An 18,762-nucleotide genomic window follows, 5' to 3' on the forward strand; every position below is an offset into this window, starting at 1 on the left:
CTGCAGGCAGAGAGGAAGACAGCCCGTGAGGAGGGTCTAAGGAAGGGTGTGCCTGCAATCATTTTCAAGCACGATCAAAAACACTGGGGCTGCTCGGACCTGTGGTCTGAAGTCTTCAGCTCTGCGCGCCCATAGTGCAGAAGCGTGCCAGGAGTCCACGTGTAAAGGATTTTGCTTCCATCCTGAAAGCTCGCATTGAGAAGATCTAAGTCTTCAGCTGCATGAGAACAATACACAAAAGGAGCTGCGTGAGCATGGCTGATGTAACATGGCAAAGGCCAAAGTGACCCAACTCAGTAACTGTGGCTGTCAAAATACACAAGAAGTGAGAATTATAAACTCCTCTAAGCTTTCTGCTGTTGTTTTGTGGTTTTTCTGTGGGGTAATTTGATACTTGGTATCATCTGCTACCAAATGGTACCATTTGATACTTGGTAAAATTTAAGATGAAGCTCCACTTCTGAAATTACTTTAGGCCTTGACCAAAATGTTTTTAACAAACCATGTAATGTGGTGCTAATGTGGCACCAGAGATATGAAGCAGGGTCATGGACAAAGTGTCTTTCCTTCTATAGTATATCTCCAGTCCCCCAATACCATTTAAAACAAGGAAAGGGAGATAAAAAACATTTTGCTCAAGTTTAAAACCTTAATAGGGGGGCCGGAGAGATAGTACAGTGGGTGGGGCGCTTGCCTAGCACGTGGCTGACCTAGGATTCCTGGCACCCCATATGGTCCCTCAAGCACTGCCAGGAGTGACCCCTGAGCAAAGAGCTAGAAGTAACCCAAGCATCACCAGGTGTGGCCCCCAAACAAAACAAAAACAAAACAAAAAATACAAAACAAAGAAAGCTTAACAGGAGTTCTAATTTCAATTGACAACCTCATAACCATATTTCCATGCTCCTCTTTGACATGTCACTGAATGAAAATAGATGAAGAATTAAATTATAAGCAGGTTTGAGAATATTTTTCAAAATCTAGTTTATATTTAAATTGTATTTATTTGTTTATTCTAGATAAACTGTAAAACGATGGGCAGAGTAGCCCTCTTCTTAGCAATCAGTACCATTCCTTCTGCCTCAAAGACTTTGCCTTGGGCTCATTGAAAGGAACAAATCCAAGGTTAGAGAGAAACTACAATAGGTAAGGAGCTTGCCTTGTATGCAACTGAATTGGATCGATCCTCAGCATCCCATATGGTTCCCTGAACTTGCCAAGAGTAAGCCCTCAGCACAAAGCCAAGAGTAAGCCCTGAGCACCACCAGGTGTGGCCCAATAAACAAAACGAAACAAACAAAAAAACAAAACAAAAAAGAAGAAGGAGACGAAGAAGAAAGGAACAAGTGTGTTCCCCAACCTGATCTATCAAAAGGCCATTTCCTCCTTCTCCAGAGGACACGGTCTGTCCAGGCAGGGGTGCGGCATTTCTCACTGGTATCATAGTCGTCCGAAAATAAATCATATTTGTATGTTGGAGCAAAGGTTACTTTTCCCTCCAAGAATCCTCTAAAAATCTAAAACAAACACATGAAAGTAAGTTATTCAAAATGTAAGAGATTTCCTAAGATCATAAGGGAGTCACTCCTTTAAGGCCTATCATGAACTGGAAACAAAGGAAACCGTGCATCTGATAACATTATTAAATGAATGAAACAAAGCCATGAAAAATAACCCAAGACATGGTATTTTTGTATTCCATCTGTTTGATCTTCAATTAAACAAAGTACACCAACATGAAGAAGGAATTTCCACCAGACTTTTGAGTTATTTACAACATTCAGTATTGAACAGAATTCTGGAGATCATCCAGCCTTGTGTCTTAACTCAAATGAAGAACTCAGGCCAAAGTGGTGCCCAAAGCATTAAAACTGACATCTGATGCGAGCCAGAGTGAATACAGCAGGGAAGGCAACGGCCTTGCCAGGTTTGATCCCTGGTACTACATAGGTCCTCCAAGCCTACCAGGAGTGAGCACAGAGCAGAAGTAAGTCTGAGCACTGTCTGGTGTGACCCAAAACAAACAAGAACAACAAAAAAAAATTAAGTCTAGTGATCATGAAGGCACATTATCAAAAGGTATTACTTTGAAAAACTCTTTTATACTAAATTTTCCAAAATATTGTCATTAAGTTTTGTTTTGTTTTTTGCCACACCTGGCCATGCTAGGGCCCATGTCATAAGTTTTAAGAAATAAGTTTGAAATGGCAGAGAAAAGAAAAAAAAATTTTTTTTGGGTCTTTCTGGGTCACACCGGGTGATGCTCAGGGGTTACTCCTGGCAGTGCTCAGTGAGCCATATGCTGCAGATCGAACTTATATTGGCCACATGCAAGGCAAATGTCCTACCGGTATACCATTGCTCCAGTCCCAAGAAAAATTTCTTTAAAAAATGCACTTTATCATAAGATATTAAAACCAAGGAAGTGGAATCCTGTAGATTCTAAGTCTACTATGACTGTGGGGAAAATGTATATTCTTGAACTTGAAAATGAATCTTACAGGAATATATTTTTCCTTCTGGGAACTACTGAGTTTTTCTCTTCCTAGCTTTCTTTTCCAACCCTTCCTTCTTCCCATCCTTCCTGATAACCCCATATCTGCTAAGCTACAGATATTTATTTCTTAAGCATAAAAAAATTCAAGCTTTTCAAAAAGCAAAATTATTTATAAAGTGTGTTTCACAATGAGATATAATCTTATACCACAGAGACTTGCACACATCAAAAAGAACAAAAACAACCAGTGCTGGCATGAATGCGGTGATAAAGGAACTCTTTCACTGTTGGTGGGAATGCCGACTGGTCCAGCCTTTCTGGAAAACAATATGGGCATTCCTCCAAAAATTAAAAATTGAGCTTCCATATGACCCAGCAATATCACTTCTGGGAATATATCTCAGGAGGTGCAAAAAAGCACAGTAGAAATGACATCTGCACCTGTATGTTCATCGCAGCACTGTTCACAATAGCTAGAAACTGAAAACAACCTGAGTGCCTAAGAACAGATGGCTGGTTGAATAAACTATGGTACATTTACACAATGGAATACTATACAGCTGTTAGGAAAGATGAAGTCATGAAATTTGCTTATAAGTGGATGGACATGGAGAGTATCATCCAAGTGAAATGAGTCAGAGAGGGACAGACATAGAATGACTGTACTCATTTATGGAATATAAAATAACATGAGACTAACACCCAAAGGCAGTAGAGACAAGCGCCAGAAAGATCACTCTATGATTGGAAGCCTTCCTCATGAGCTAGGGGAGAAGGCGGCTGGGATAGGGAAAGGAACACTAAATCAATGATGGTTGGAGAGATCATTCAGGATGAGAGATGTGTGCTTAAAGTAGATGAAGGAACAAATATGATGGCTGCACAGTATCTATATTGCAAACCATAATGCCCAAAAGTAGAAAGAGTAAGAAGGAAATTATCTGCCATAGAGGCAGGGGGTGGGGTCAGGTGAGGGTGGCAGGAAGGATACTGGGGACACTGGTGGTGGAAAATGTACACTGGTGGAGGGATGAATGTTTGATCATTTTATTACTGAAACTCAATCATGAAAACTTTGCAACTGTATCTCATGGTGATTAAAAAAAAGTGTGTATCATAACAAAAGAGCCCTTTCTCAGAGCAAGTATCATCTTAAATATGTACATACCTGTCCAGAATTTTTCTGATTGATAAGTTGATCTCCTGCAATAAGAGAATCCCAATTTTGCTGTCTTATGAGCTCTTTAACTTCTTCATTTGGAAGATCGATTCGATAGTTGAAATCACCGCACCAAAATACATAGTCATGAGAAAACAGCATCCTTCCCTGCAAGCAAGAGATGGCATTTGAATTTCAAAACTACAAATTAAAAAAAAAAAAACATCAAAACATGTACAGGGGGTTGGAAGACAGCTCAAGCGACAGCTCTGTATGCAGGAGTCCCAGGCTGGATCCCCAGCACCAGGGGGCCCCCAGCACTGCCAGAATGAACCTGAGCAATGAGCCAGGAGTAGGCCCTGAGCAACACCAAGTGTGACCCCAAACAACCCAAAATGTATGGGCCTAAGGATGTGACTCTGTAGTAGAACACAAGCCTGAGGGGCTTAAGGCCCTGGGTTTGATACCCAGATCACCACCACCACCAGCATCACAACACCATACTACGGCCTCAGACATGCTTGCTTACCCACTGTACCCGGTTTATATAATCCAGGAGTGAAAAGACAACCAATATTCACAGGCGAACACTGGAATGTTCCTAAAGTTTCACAAATACTGACAGAGACTTTGGGAGTACAGGAAAATAAGGTTCAGGGACCAGAGAAGTATTACAGGAGGCAGGGTGCTTGCCTTGCACATGGCTGACCTGGGTTCGATCCCCAGCACCCCACATGGTCCCCCAAGCCCACCAGCAGTGATCCCAGAGTATACAGCCAGGAGTAAATCCTGAGCACAGCCAGGTGTAGTCTCCCCCAAAGAAGAATGTTTAGAACTTCTGCTCTCCTGACAAGCAACGAGTGCTTACCATGGGAAAACTCAGCTTGCGTGCTATTTCAACAAAGTCTTCATTTCTTTCTTTGACCTGTGACTGGCCCGCGGCAAAGTGGCTACAGACAAAGCACAGGCTCGTGGTATGGAACAGCATGCGGATTGCCACTGCTCCCTTATTTCCAGTGGCGCCGCCCATCCCAGTCTTCACGGTATCGACTGCAACATCCCTTGAAAATAGAATGTGAAATCAGAGCTCTGAAAGATCCAAGTTTCCTTGTGCAGACGAGCTAGTTATTCTTGAGGATCTGAATACATTCTCTATAGCGACATGGAAACAGGTGGCACTAGAAACATGCAATGTTATAAGCCAATGTCACTGCCAACCAAAAGCAGAGAAATTGGGACTACAGAGGACATTGTTTTAACTACCTATGTTCTGAGGAGTCAGCGTGTGAAACACTCTAGTACAAGTTAGTGACTCTTTCATCAAAGACATTTTAATGGAAGAATCACGAGCAAATTTCTTTCGGAAGCAACAGATGTTCTCTCAACGATCTCTAAGCCTGACGGCAGGGTGTGGCCGTGGGCGGGTGCTGCGTACTGACCTGATGAACGGAGCATGCTGGGGCCTGATAAAAACGAACAGGCAGACGCCTACCAACTGCTCGGATGCCAGCAGCACATACTTGTTGTCCCTGGAGATGGTCTTCTGAAGTTCCACAGCCCAGAGCTTCTGATTTGTGGTGCTACCAAGAAAACATCAGGAAGGAACTCTCTTGAGAGGACAGAAGCAAAGGCAGTTTTCTAAGACACTGCCAGTGGTGACCTTAGGTACCCATATTCACCAAGACTATCTGGTGGTGATTAAGTCTTTATGTGGGCTATTCTTTAAAATAAAAAAAACTCTCAAAAATTCAAAAAGCATCACATTTTAAAATCGATTACTCCTTTACTATGAAATTCTAAGACCATGTATTAAATGAGCATTCACCACATAAATAACCTGGACCTTATACCCAGCTTCAATGGTTACCAACATATATTTTCTTTTTTTGGGTCACACCTGGCAATTCTCAGGGGTTACTCCTGGCTCTGCACTCAGGAATCACTCCTGGCAGTGCTCGGGGGAACCATATGAGATGCCAGGGATCAAACCCAGGTCGGCCGCATGCAAGGCAAACACCCTACCCACTGTACTATCATTCTGGCCCCAGTTACCAACATTTTGCTTCTCTGCCTGCCTGCCTGCCTGTCTGTCTCTCTCTGTCTCAGTCTGTCTGTCTGTCTGTCTCTCCTCTCTTTCTTCTTTCTTTCCTGCTTTGTTTTGTTCTTTAATGTTTTATGGTCACACCTATGATGCTCAGGAGTTACTTCTAACTCCACTCAGGGGTCACTTCTGGCTGGGCTCATGGTACCATACGGGATGCTGGGGATCAAATCTGGGTCAGCTGAATGCAAGGTAAGCCTCCTATCTGCTGTACTATCTCTCCAGGCCATGCTCATTATCTTTGTGATGTTCCAAGGATTAGATTCAGCCTGGGGCAGTTCACGGTCAGAGAGTGTTCAGGGGGGTCCTAAGCACTAAGCCAGGAGCAACCCCAACCATGTAGGTGTGGTCCCCAAACCAAACCAACAAAAATCCAGGTTTCTTGATGATGAAACATCCCAGGGATGGCGAGCTAGTACAGGAGCAATCATTCACCTTGCACACAGCTCCTTCCGTAGTGACACGGGTTCAATGCCTGGCACTGCATATGGTCCCCTGTGCACTGTCAGGGATCACTTCTGAGCACAGAGCCAAACACAGGTCCTGAGCACTGCCAGATATGGCTTCTGTCATCACTGCCTTTGGTGAACTGTTACTGCTTCTTATCTGTCTCCTCTCCTGCTAGAACAGAAGGGCATTTCACTGATGTATATCTGGCGTGCAAGAGAATGCGCTCTTGAGAGAGGGGCTAAGTGACTATATAGTCATTTAAAGAGTATCACTGTATCACTGTCATCCTGTTGTTCATCGATTTGCTTGAACGGGCATCAGTAGTGTCTCTATTTGTCCTAGCCCTGAGATTTCAGCTGCCTCTCTTTACTCGTCCTTCCCAACAGTGCTGCGTTGGAGCTCTTTCAGGGTCAGGGGAATGAGACCCATCACGCACTGTTTTTGGCATATGGAATACACCACGGGGAGTTTGCCAGGCTCTGCCATGCGGGCAGGATACTCTTGGTAGCTTGCCGGGTTATTAAAGAGTAATTTAATTAAATCTACATAGACAATTCAAAATATGTCTAATACCCAGTGGTCTACAAATATGTTCCATTTGAAGACTTGAACATAAGTTTTCAGGAAAGAGCAAAATGAATCTGGGTTTCTTTTCTATTTGCAAGTGTGAATTTTATTCACTTCTGAAAAAAAAAAGCATTTGTCTGATGGTTATAAAATAGTATGCAGCATACTCCTTTTGAAACTCTTTTTTCTTTTTTGGTTTGTGGGCCACACCAGGTGATTCTCAGGTGCTACTTCCAACTCTGTGTTTGGGGGACCAAATTGCATCAGAGCTGAAACCCAGGTTTCCGACATGAGAACCTTTTAGAGTTCAACACAATAGCTGAACACTGGGGGAGAAGGCAGTCGGGATAGAGAAGGGAACATTATGACAATGATGGTTGGAGGGATCACTCTAGATGGGAGATGTGTGCTGAAAGTGGGTGAAGGACCAAACATGATGGCCTCTCAGTATCTGTATTGCAAACTATAATGGCCAAAGAGGGGGGGGGAAGAGTGAAAGAGCGAGAGCGAGAGCAAGAGAGAGAGAATGAAAGAGATGAAAGAGAGAGAGAAAGAGAGAGAGGGGAGAAGGGGAGAGAGAGAGAGAGAGAGAGAGAGAGAGAGAGAGAGAGAGAGAGAGGAGAGCTTGCCATAGAGGAAGGTTGGGGGAGTTGTGGGGAGGGATATGGGGGATATTGGTGGTGGAAATGTACACTGGTGAGGGATGGGTGTTGGGACATCATATGACTGAAATTGGATCATGAAAGCTTTGTAACTATCTCATGGTGATTCAATTAAAAAAAAAAGGAGTACTGGGGCTGAAACATGGGCTCCTATGTGCAAAGTGTTCAAAACTGTTCCATCCAAGAGCAAGCATGCTTAAAAGTAAGCACTGGAACTGTTATTTTTTTTTTTGCTTTTTGGGTCACACCCAGTGATGCTCAGGGGTTACTCCTGGCTTTGCACTCAGGAATTACTCCTGGCAGTGCTTGGGGGACCATATGGGATGCCGGGGATCGAAACCGGGTCGGCCGAATGCAAGGCAAACGCCCTACCCGCTGTGCTATCGCTCCGGCCCTAGCACTGGAACTTTTAAATCCCACTCAAATAATCTGTATTCGTAGTACAACTTGGGAGCAATAGCTTTAAAAGTGTGCTCTGCAAATATCCCTGGGCCTCCCCCCAAATCACAAGGTGAAAACTCTCTGGAAGACACTGAGACACTCTCTGCCTTTCACTGTGCTGACTCACATTTGTGCAACGCTTCAAAAACAACAATGTGTAAACATGCCGAGGCCTCTTAATCCAGGCTGCCAGCTTTAACAGAGAGTGTTCGTTCTGGTCTCTACCACAAAGCACTCTCGGTTACACAATGCCATTTTACCCAAGAAGATCCTTGCCAAAGCAGAAACGTTACTCATTTTATCAAAACCCAGCCCTGGAGTCACATCTTTTAAATACCCTGCACGCTGATGGGAAACATACACACACACACACACACACACACACACACACACACACACACACACACACACACACACACACACACACACACACACACACACACACACTTCTGCCTGTGGACTGCTGCAGCCAAGACAGGTATTCTAAGACTGTTCCTTTAGGGAACACACTTTTTACCTAAACTAATGACAGACAGGATCTTATTATTCAGACTTGGTTATCTGGCAAAGTATTTTATAAGCAAAAATGAGAATTTTAGATCCACAATAGGTTCTCAAATACATACTTGAGAGCCCAGAGAAATAGGATAGCAGGCACAAGGCTACTTGGATGTCTTGTATTGCCTTGTATGCGGCTGATCTGGGTTTGATCCCCAGCATCCCATTTGCACCCCCACCCCAACCCCAAATTCATCCTGGAGTGACCATGAGTGCAGAGCCAGAAGTGAGCTCTGAGCACTGCCAGATGTGGTTCCTGCTCCCCCCCCTCCAAATACTTGAAAGATTTTCTGGTAAGATCAAGTGATATTACTTAACATGAAGCTTTGATATCATACAATAAAATGTGTCAAACTTTGGAAGACCTACCTAATTCAAAAAATTGTTATTTTCCAAATAAACAATTATGATGTTTAAAATCATATAAGGTAAGAGACAGAACACTGAAGACCAGAGCAATAGTACAGCAGGAAGGGTGTTTGTCTTGCACGTAGCCAACCCAGGTTAGATCCCCATCAACCCATTTGGTCCCCCATGCACCACCAGGAGTAATTCCTGAGTGCAGAGCCAGGAGTAACCCCTGAGCATTGCCAGGTGTGGCCCAAAAACCGGAAATAAGAGAGAGAGAGACAGACAGACAGATCAATGAATTTTAATATGCACAAAATGTTCACTGCTAGAGCTATGCTTTGGCAAAGTATCAGAGAAGAAACTATTTTCATTTTCAATTATACTTTTGTTATTTTCTTCATATAATTCAATCAAAACAACATATGGCAATGGCTAACACTTAAATAGATGTGAAAATCCAGCTGTCTTAAGCCAGATAGATATTAAAGAGAGATTAGCAAAACCATAAAAAATACAATCCACAATGCCATCCTTCTCAGTAAATTTTTGTTTGGGAGAGTTACTTTTCTTCTTTTTTTTTTTTGTTTTTTGTTGCTGTTGTTATTGTTGTTGTTTGTTTGTCTGAGGGCAACACCTGGTGGTGTTGAGAGCTTACTTCTAGTTTTGCACTCAGAGATCACTCCTGGTAGGACTTGGGGAACCACATGGGATGCCAGGGATTGAATCGGGGTCGGCTACAAGCAAGGCCAGTACCCTACCCACTGTAGTATCACTCTGGCCTGGGAAGAATTAACTTACTAGAGAAAATATGCACTGTTTTTTAGTCTATAGTAGGTTTATTACTATTTTTAAGTTAAAAAATTAAACTTCATTTTAAATTTTTTACTGTGATAGTCATGAAGAGCTATGATACATATGTATAAAAATTCTGAAACCAACAACTTTAAGAACTATTATTCTGGGGGTTGATAGTACAGGGAAGGGCTAAGCACTTGGCTCACATGCAGTAGATCTCTGCTTCAAGCCCCAGCACCAAAAGGTGCCCCAAGTACTGCCAGGCGTCACCTCTGAGCACAAGCCAGGAATAGGCCCCCAAACATTGGGAGGTTGGCCCCAACCCCTCCCCACCAGAAAAGAAGTGCTATTTTGCATTTAAGAAGCACATTTAAGGGGTTGGAGCCATAGCACAGCTTGTCAGGTGTTTGCCTTGAACAAGGGCGATCCAGGTTTGATCTCCAGCATCCCATATGGTTCCCCGAGCACTGTCAGGAGTGATTCCTGAGTGCAGAGCTAGGAGTAACCCCTGAGCATACCCAAAAGCCCACCCCCCAAAAAAGCACCTTTAAAAATATTATCTTAGTTTCTTCTTGGAACTACCTGCCCTCTGTATCACTGATGACAAGAACATTTTCCAGAGTTACCACACTAGCTTACCTTGCATTCACAATGTTTCCAGCATTCAGTTCTACCATTTCTTCAAAGCCAATTGCAAATATATCCGTTGGCTTACTTCGTTTGTCTGCAATTAAGCATCCAAGAAAAACTTAAAACATGGCCTCAGTTACATAGGAACTCCCTACCCCAACAAAACAAAGATCAATTCCAAATTTCACACATATACATAGAATGTTTTTTGTGTTTTTAGTTTACCAAATTCAAATTAAAAGCAAAAATGCATGAGGGGAACAAAATTAAATTAAAATTAGAGACTGAACCAACAAATGAAAAATATTCAGGGGCTGGAGAGATAGCACAGCAGGTAGGGTGTTTGCCTTGCACTCGGCCAACCCAGGTTCGATTCCCAGCATCCCATATGGTCCCCTGAGCACTGCTAGGGGTGATTCCTCAGTACAGAGCCAGGAGGGACCCCTGTGAATCACCGGGTGTGACCCAAAAAGCAAAAAAAAAAAAAAAAAAAAAAAAAGAAAAATATTCAGAACTGGAGTCTTAGCTATCAGTTTATTATTATTATAGAAGAATTATTACTAGTTCAAATACCATTTCAAGTGAGGTTCACTATAAAGAAACAACTTTTTAAAAAATAGGGGTTGCAGGCTGGAGAGAGAGTACAACGGGTAGGGCGTTTGCCTTGCATGTGGCCCACCTGGGTTCAATCCCCAGCATCCCATATGGTCCCCCAAGCACCACCAGGAGTAATTCCTGGGTGCAGAGCCAGGAGTAACCCCTGAGCATCACTGGGTGTGACTCAAAAAGCGGTGAAAAAAAAGGGGGTTGCATTTGACAGGCATCATTAAGTGCTAGAGATCAAACTCAAGATCTTTCACATGCTAGACATGTGCTTACCACTTAAATTGTCTCCCTGGCCTCCAAAAGGACATTTTTATAAATATCTGTCAGAAACTATGATTTAAGATGTGAATGCACAAAAATAACTAAAAATGACAACTCATTTTTCTTTTTCTAATTTTTAAAATTTACCTTTTTATAAAGTTGTTCATGATAATTTGTTACATTCAATATTCTAACACCAATCCCACCACCATTGCATCTTTCTGTCACCATTATTTCCAATTTTTCCAATCACCCCACAAGTCTGCCTCTATAGTAGGCTCTGAATAATTTATTTATATAGTCTGTTATAAATAATCCCATTAATCATCGATTATAAATAATTCACTAAAAATGATCAAAAAATGTTTCCTTAAAAGAAAGTGTGTGAAGATTATTGCATCTCACCATGGAGCCATTAAGACATTGTATAGGAGATTACTAACGTGTTGTTACAGGGTAAGTCTTGTATGCTTATATTCTGTTAATCGAGATTGGTTGCCTTCTACCTTACATGCCATCCAATGTAGTGTGCTACTCATGGTTTATCAGTGATGAAGAGTTTGAGATGTCGAGTGGCCACATTTACAGCCATGCGCTCCAGGAATTCAAAATATTTGAATGGGCTGATACAGCTGCAGTTAAATTTTAACTGGATGGTGACTTTGGGTGGCTGGACAACTCATTCTGGCATGGGGTCCAGAAGTGTCTCTGCTACTTGTTGATCTCTTTCAAGATTAATTTATGAGTCTCTGGATCATGGCCAGTTAATAAGCTTATTGGACGCCAGAGGCAGTCCACAGGCATGACTACCAAGGCTTCTGGAAGAATGAGGGAGGGAGCCCATCCCCGACTCCCTGAGAGTCTGGATATTCAGTCACAAAACCTGTATACCTGACTTTTTCAACATATTAACTTAGAACTTATTTTTCTTATTTATAGCTTGCCTTACAGGATATCTGTTTAAGGATAAATATATTTATTTATATCTATTTAAAATATTCTATTTCCGAGATTCAAATGCCTCAGGAAAAAAAAAACCTTTTTATTGTAGCACTGTTTTATGAAGTAGAAAATAAAGACCTAGAAATAAAAAAAAGACAAAAAACCCTAAGACTTGGGAATAGAGAGAGTACAATGGGTAAATCCTGCATAAGGCTGGCATAGGATTGAGCTCTGGAACTCCATATAAGTCCCCTGAGTACTGCCCTGAGTGATCAGAGAAGGAGTAAGCCCTGGGCACAACAAAGAATGGCCCACAAATCAAAACTAAAAAAATCAACAAAATAAAACAAAACTCCAAATAAAACATAACTAAGAATTAAACTGAATTGCTATTACTTACAAAAATGCTAGCCTTCAACTTTATAAATTCTAGGTTTAATGTATACAATATAATATATATAATATAAACACACACAAGTAAAACACTAGACATAGTTTTCTAGATCAATAAATCTTCCTGTTGCTCATCAATTTGTTCCAGCGTGCAGTGAAAGTACAGTGGGGAGGATGCGACTGACCCGGGTTCAATCCCCATATAATTTCCCAAGCACTGCCAGGAGTAAGAGTAACCCTGGAACTTTGTCAGATGTGTACCACCACCCAGTGCCATCACCACCCACTTCACCCTGGCACCACCCGCCCCACACACAAAGGGCAACCTTGAAATTCCTGGATGCCAGCCAACTTGGGTGCGTCCAGAAGCCAGTCAGTGAGCGTTTGGTTCTTAAAAGCTATGCTGCGAAACTGCTTCCCGCCATTCACGTTCCAGGTGCCAACACACACACGGATTTTCTTGGGCTTCGAATACTTGTAGAAATTCTCACACATGCTCTTTAGGACTTTAGACGACGCTAATCAAAAACCAAAACAGAACATTTTTTAAAGCATGACATCACTTATAAGTACTGTCTTTCATAACTGAGAAACGATGTCTGGGGAGTACAGTTACCATCAGAGCAGGCGTAAGAGGCATGCACAGGTACAAACAGGGAGCAGAGCAGCCTCAAACTTGGACAAAGTCCAGCAAAATGCAATTAACCAACTACACAAGAAGAAAAAAACAGTGCACAGAAGTCAGTTTGGAAAAAAAAAAGCTTATATAAAATGATTGCAGCAACATAAAACATGCAGAACAGCTGTTTCAATGAAACAGTACAAGTGAAATTAGGAACTACACATTTTCAAGAAGAATAGCAATTGATGTCCGTATAACTTCTATTGGAGGCGGGTAAAAGATAAACTTTCTTTTTCTTCAAATAGGAACCTTGAAGAGCATTTCCAGACAAGATTCTATCTAGCTCTGGGCAGCTGGTATACTGAAAATGACTTTTCTGACAAACACAGAAATTGCAGATGATAATGAGATGTTGAAGAATGACCTCATGGGAGACACTGGACATTTCACAGTGAAATCTTCCAGGCCCTAAACTTTCTGCCGTATCTTTCTGTCCTCATCTGCCAGCCCTCCCTGTTCACTTCCCGGCTCTTCCAAACCTATGCCAGGTGTGTACCCATCACAGAGCCTTTGCACAGGGGGTTCCAATTGAAAGCAGCCCTCTTTCCTTACCTTCAGATCTTCACTTTCCCTTTCTGAACACCTTCTCTGAGATTTCTTTCTGCCCCTCACCATTCATTTCTTCTCCTTGTTTTATCTTGCACTCTAGATTGTATCACCATGTACCAGTTATATGCTTATTTCTGCTGCAACTATCTGTCACCTCTCCCAAGAACAGAAGCTCGGAGCAGGCAGCACTGTTCATTACAGATTCTCTGGTGATGAGAAGAGTAATCTGGTACACAGTACTCTAGATCTGTTCAGTGAATGGTAAACAGTGCTCTAGATCTGTTCAGTGAATGGCTGCGCCATGATTCTGAACCTTCGTCACTTTCTTCAGTCTGTGTGAATGTGTGTATATGCTGGTTTATTTATTTATTTATTTATTTAAACCAATTCTCTTCCTTCCAGCTAAACCATACTTTATCTTGGTTAGTTAACTTCAGCACTTAAAAGTCAAGAATATCAATGTAAAAACAGATAATGCACTTACTTGGCAGGGTATAGAAAAAAAAAAGGCATGAGAAACAGGAAGTTAAAGGTACAAAGGAAAAAAAAAATTACTGGCCCAAGGGAAAAAATTCAAAACGATTTTCACTTTTCCACTGTACAGTCTTTATTGCTATTATTTTGTGATACTAAGATTTGTAAAAACTGAGAATGGGGCAGATAGCATCTTAGTAACACAGTATGGAAGGCGCTTTGCCCATGACTCCCCTGAAACAGCTGTGACTCAGACATCAAGCACAGGCCTACGGTTTCTGGGGAAAGTGGGCAGCTTCTGGCTCTCTTGATTTTTGATTCCCTCCTACAGAAAAACTTCTGGTGAAATGAAAGCAGGTGATTTGCTCTGGCCTGTTGTTGTTGTGTTATTTGTATTCAAACCTGGCTCTTTTTAGACAAAGAATTATTCTCCTTTGCTGTTATTCTTCATTCTTGCAACTATGGGCACTGCCACACCATCAAACACAACTTCTATAATGATTAAAAAGCTTAGAATAGTCAGCAGGGCAGAAGAATGTGTAACAAATACATTTGCCATGTAGTATGAACTAACAATATCTTTTTTTCCAATGAAACTAAAAGTTAAGAGGAATTCTTAGTTTATTTTCAAGTTGAGTTGGCAAATAAAAATAAGGAGGGGATTCTATCTTTTTTTTTTTTTTTTTTTTTGCTTTTTGGGTTACACCCAGCAAGATGCTCAGGTATTATTCCTGGTTTTGTACTTAGGAAATTACTCCTGGCGATTCTCAGGGAACCATATGGGATACAAGGGATTGAGTCTGGGTAGTCCGAATACAAGGTAAACGCCCTACCTGCTGGACTTGCTCCAGCTCCAACCCATGGGGGGTGGGTGGGTTCTATTTTCAACAGATACCCAATATTTTAAATACTGCACTGTAGCACTGTTGTCCCTGTTGTTCATTGATCTGTTTGAGCGGACACTAGTTAGGTCTCTATTCTGAGACTAGTTGTTACTGTTTCTGGCATATTGAATACACCACAGGTAGCTTGCCAGGATCTGCCGTGCGGGCGGGATACTCCTGGTAGCTTGCTGGGCTCTCTGAGAGGGACAATGGAGTTGAACCCAGGTCAGCCGCTTCAGAAAACTGGTTTTGTTAACTCAAAAACAGATCCAAATATTCTCATCCTCCATCCTTCTCAAAAACACAACCAAGAGTATCTCCACAACTATACTAGTAATTCACAACTATTATTAAACAAAGTAATTCACAACTATTATTAAACAAAACAATGTTAAGTGAAGGGATGAGGAAATTTTCCTTTTTCTGGGGAAAATTTTTGTTCCTTTTTCTAGGGAAAAACGATAGTCTGGGGAAAGTTTTTGTTTCTTTTACCACAGATTCCTGTTTTGAAACTAGATCATATATCATGATGAGATATGAATGTATGGGAATGAAGGTATATGATTCCCATGAACAGAAAAGGTGAAAAAAAATGATGAGTTAGGTTTTACACATTGAACTTTTAACTGTTACCAATCTTAATGATCTTGAAAAGATTTTAGAGTAGGTTTTACAGTCACATAAACATTTGATCTACTGCATGAGAAGATGAGTCACTCCCTCTCCAGTATCGTGTGTGAGAAGCACTGCTGGGTCCTCATAAACATCCCAGACAACACTCGGAAATTACTCCCAGACAGGCATATCCGGCTTTGTTTTCCGTTGGCCTAAGGATAAAATCTAATTTGCTCAATAATACATGAAAGTGAAATTAAAACTAGACAAGTTATGTTTAATTAAAAGTAACGGGCCAGAGAGATAATACGGAGGTGAAAGCGCCTGCCTTGCATGTGGCCCACCCTGGTTCAATGCACATATGGACCCCTGAACACTAGCCAGGAATAGGTCCTGAGCACCGGGTATGGCCCCAAACCAATAAATAAATAAGATAAAGTAAATGAAATAAAGCACATGTGACAAGAAGACAAGGAGTACTACTTATTTCCTTCGAAATGAAGTACTTTGTTTTCTCAAATTTAAGTGTTATTTGTTTTTCTGAGAATAAAACAAGGTATCAAAACAAAGGCAAATTAAGAAATTTCATTTCTGTGACTTTATTTATAATATCGGCTTTGGAAAAAATAAATAAAAAGATGCTTTTATTATTAATTTGATTTTCTATACTGTACCTGACTGTAATGTCTGTTCAGAAACTAGGGATGCAGCAAGAAGAAAACAAAGAATCATTAGTCAAGCAGCAAGTTAAGAGTTCAAATGTAGTATCATGACAGAACATTCTAAGACCGTCTTCCTTTTTTTGTTTAAAGTCTATGTGACCACTTTACTTTGCTTGGTGGCTAAAAGGCCCCAAAGACAAACCATGAGTGATAAGCTTGGTTGGCACAAACCCTCTGTATCTAAAAAACCGGACAGGAACTACTAGATGTCCCTCCGGAATCTACCCTGACAATCCCCAAGTGCCGCATGGGCCTAGCATTCAGTGGTCTGGCTGGTCGGCCTTCAGCCACTGGGGGTGGTCGCCAGGCCTACTGATCATTGCGTGGGAGTTTCCGCACCCCAAATCACCATGCTAATGTAAAACAGTACAAACTCCCTGCGTCACAGGGACAATGGGATTAGGGCTCTGGGATCTCCTCTAGGGGCACTCCAGAAGAGAGAGGAGCCTGCAAACAGTAGCATGGTCTCACACGGGGGAGGCGGGCAAGAAAGAACTGAAACTCCTTTAATACGACAGTTCATCTTGGAAAAGGAGCTTACGTTTGCTTGGCAAAATGGGTATCACGAGGGACCCAGCATGTAATTGTGAGTGATGGGAGAATAGTTCTCCGACATCGGAGAGAATGGTGAAGTGTGAATGCAGGGGGCTCCTCGTGCACCTGGTGAACGAAGGCAGGGAGATATCTGGAGAGGGTGCGGATTTGTATGTGTGCTGCCTCTATTTTTACGCACCTCTCTTCTGTATGGGACAGTTTTCTGCTCTTACCAAGTGCTATTGCTAGTGGAATAAAGTATAAATTAACACAGAACTAGCATTCTCGATGTTCCCGATCAGAGCATCCTGTTGAAGGAGACCCCTTTCTCAGAATAAGTGTTATAGCAAAACTGACCACAAGGACTCTTTTTACATGTAGTAAAATATTTCAAGGAAGGCAAAACAAGTCATGTTTGGTCAGGTTCTGAAGTCCCTGGCTTCTTTCCTTCCTCAGCAAGTGCTTGCTTCCCAGGTCTGCTTACTGCTATCTCCACAGCGAAGGGGGCACAGGTGGAAGGAGGGATCAGGTGCAAATTAGGCAGGAGTCGGCTGCTGGAGGCAGGATGAATGCCTGCAGGTGGAAGCTGTAGCTAAGATCACAGTTTGGTCTTTCCAACATCAGTACCCCAAACATCTCATAGGCACCCCAAGGAACTAGCAGTGGGGATTATCTTCAGCCCCAGGTAGAATTCTGAAAGAATCTACGGTAAACTCTTTGACCAAGTAATTACCCCAGAGTATATGACTCACTGGGAAACAATTTCTCCTATGTGAATAGGGGAAATTCAAAGGTTTCGTTTGGAGACAGCAGAAAGAAAAAAATAGGCCACAGTGCTGAAAAGTTAAAATAGGAAAAAGCAGAATTAAGAAAGTCTAATTGAGTGTTAAGACAAATGCAGTGTTCCCAAGGTATACTATGTATATATACATGCTCACTGACATGAGCTCTAACTCTTTTGCTGTTAAGAAAAAGGTGAAAGATAAAAAGTCATTAAAGAAAGTTATTAGATTTGTTAAGTACTAAGTGTCAAACAATAAGCAACATTTAAAATTACTGATTAATATGATTTAATATTTATACAGATGGTTGAAATTAAAAGGTAAGATAGAGTTATATAAACTTTTGGGTAATGATTAGCAAAATAACTACTTGTGTTCCTTCCAACAAAGCATTTGTTTTCTACATAATTAACTACTGAATGCTCTTCTAAAAACAATGGCTATCTTAAACTATCCTACCTTGTATTACTACTACACTTAGTAATACTTAAATCATTTACCTCTTCAATCATATTTTTTAAAAAGAAAATATGCATGGACTTCTATTTTTGAAAGAAAGAAACTTCCTTTGGAGAATGCTTTTAGGAGAAAGTTTTAAAAGATGGACAGAATTTGTTTCTAAAACTACTTTAATCAATGTAATGCAAGATTAATTTGTATAGTGTTAAATTTACCTCTTGGACTTTTAGAAGGAATATAAATAATATAAAGAACGCATACCACGCAAACTTCCAGTAGTTAAAAGTGCTCTAGCTTTGTCAGCTAAGTCACTATTTAGAGTATTTCCCAGAAGCAAAACATCAATGGCCTCTTGCTTGGAGCTGTCAAAGAAGTTATTCTGAATTGTTCGAGTCACAGAACGAGCACCATCTTTTAACTTTCCAGCCTGTTTGGGGAGAAAGGAGCAGGGACTTTTTTCATTCAAAATACCATTGGGTTTGCTGAATAAGCATCCTGAACGCTCTAACCAGTTGTATATCATTGTTCTGCAGTAAAAAGGACTGAACGCATCTATTCTAAATATTAAAGTATGAGACTGAAATGGCTCAATACTGTCACAACAGCTCTGCATAAGAGATGGGAAATGCTCAAAACCGCAACAGTGTC

The 18,762-nt window shown here is 41.4% G+C and overlaps 1 protein-coding gene across 4 annotated transcripts in view; it reads right to left on the reverse strand.

The window, feature by feature from the left end:
* SYNJ1 (synaptojanin 1) overlaps positions 1-18,762 on the reverse strand; it is a 101,253-nt gene that overhangs the window by 26,486 nt on the left and 56,005 nt on the right. For all 4 annotated transcript variants that reach the window (XM_055129748.1, XM_055129750.1, XM_055129749.1 and 1 more), the window contains exons 12-20: positions 18,376-18,532; positions 16,292-16,315; positions 12,740-12,931; positions 10,221-10,305; positions 5,096-5,236; positions 4,525-4,717; positions 3,666-3,824; positions 1,361-1,517; positions 100-217 (exon numbers count right to left, since the gene is read on the reverse strand). In XM_055129748.1, coding sequence (XP_054985723.1) covers positions 100-217; positions 1,361-1,517; positions 3,666-3,824; positions 4,525-4,717; positions 5,096-5,236; positions 10,221-10,305; positions 12,740-12,931; positions 16,292-16,315; positions 18,376-18,532 — 1,226 coding nt within the window. The remainder of the gene's footprint in view (positions 1-99; positions 218-1,360; positions 1,518-3,665; positions 3,825-4,524; positions 4,718-5,095; positions 5,237-10,220; positions 10,306-12,739; positions 12,932-16,291; positions 16,316-18,375; positions 18,533-18,762) is intronic.

This window comes from Sorex araneus, chromosome 2, assembly GCF_027595985.1.
Source record: "Sorex araneus isolate mSorAra2 chromosome 2, mSorAra2.pri, whole genome shotgun sequence".
NCBI classification, from domain to species: domain Eukaryota; kingdom Metazoa; phylum Chordata; class Mammalia; order Eulipotyphla; family Soricidae; genus Sorex; species Sorex araneus.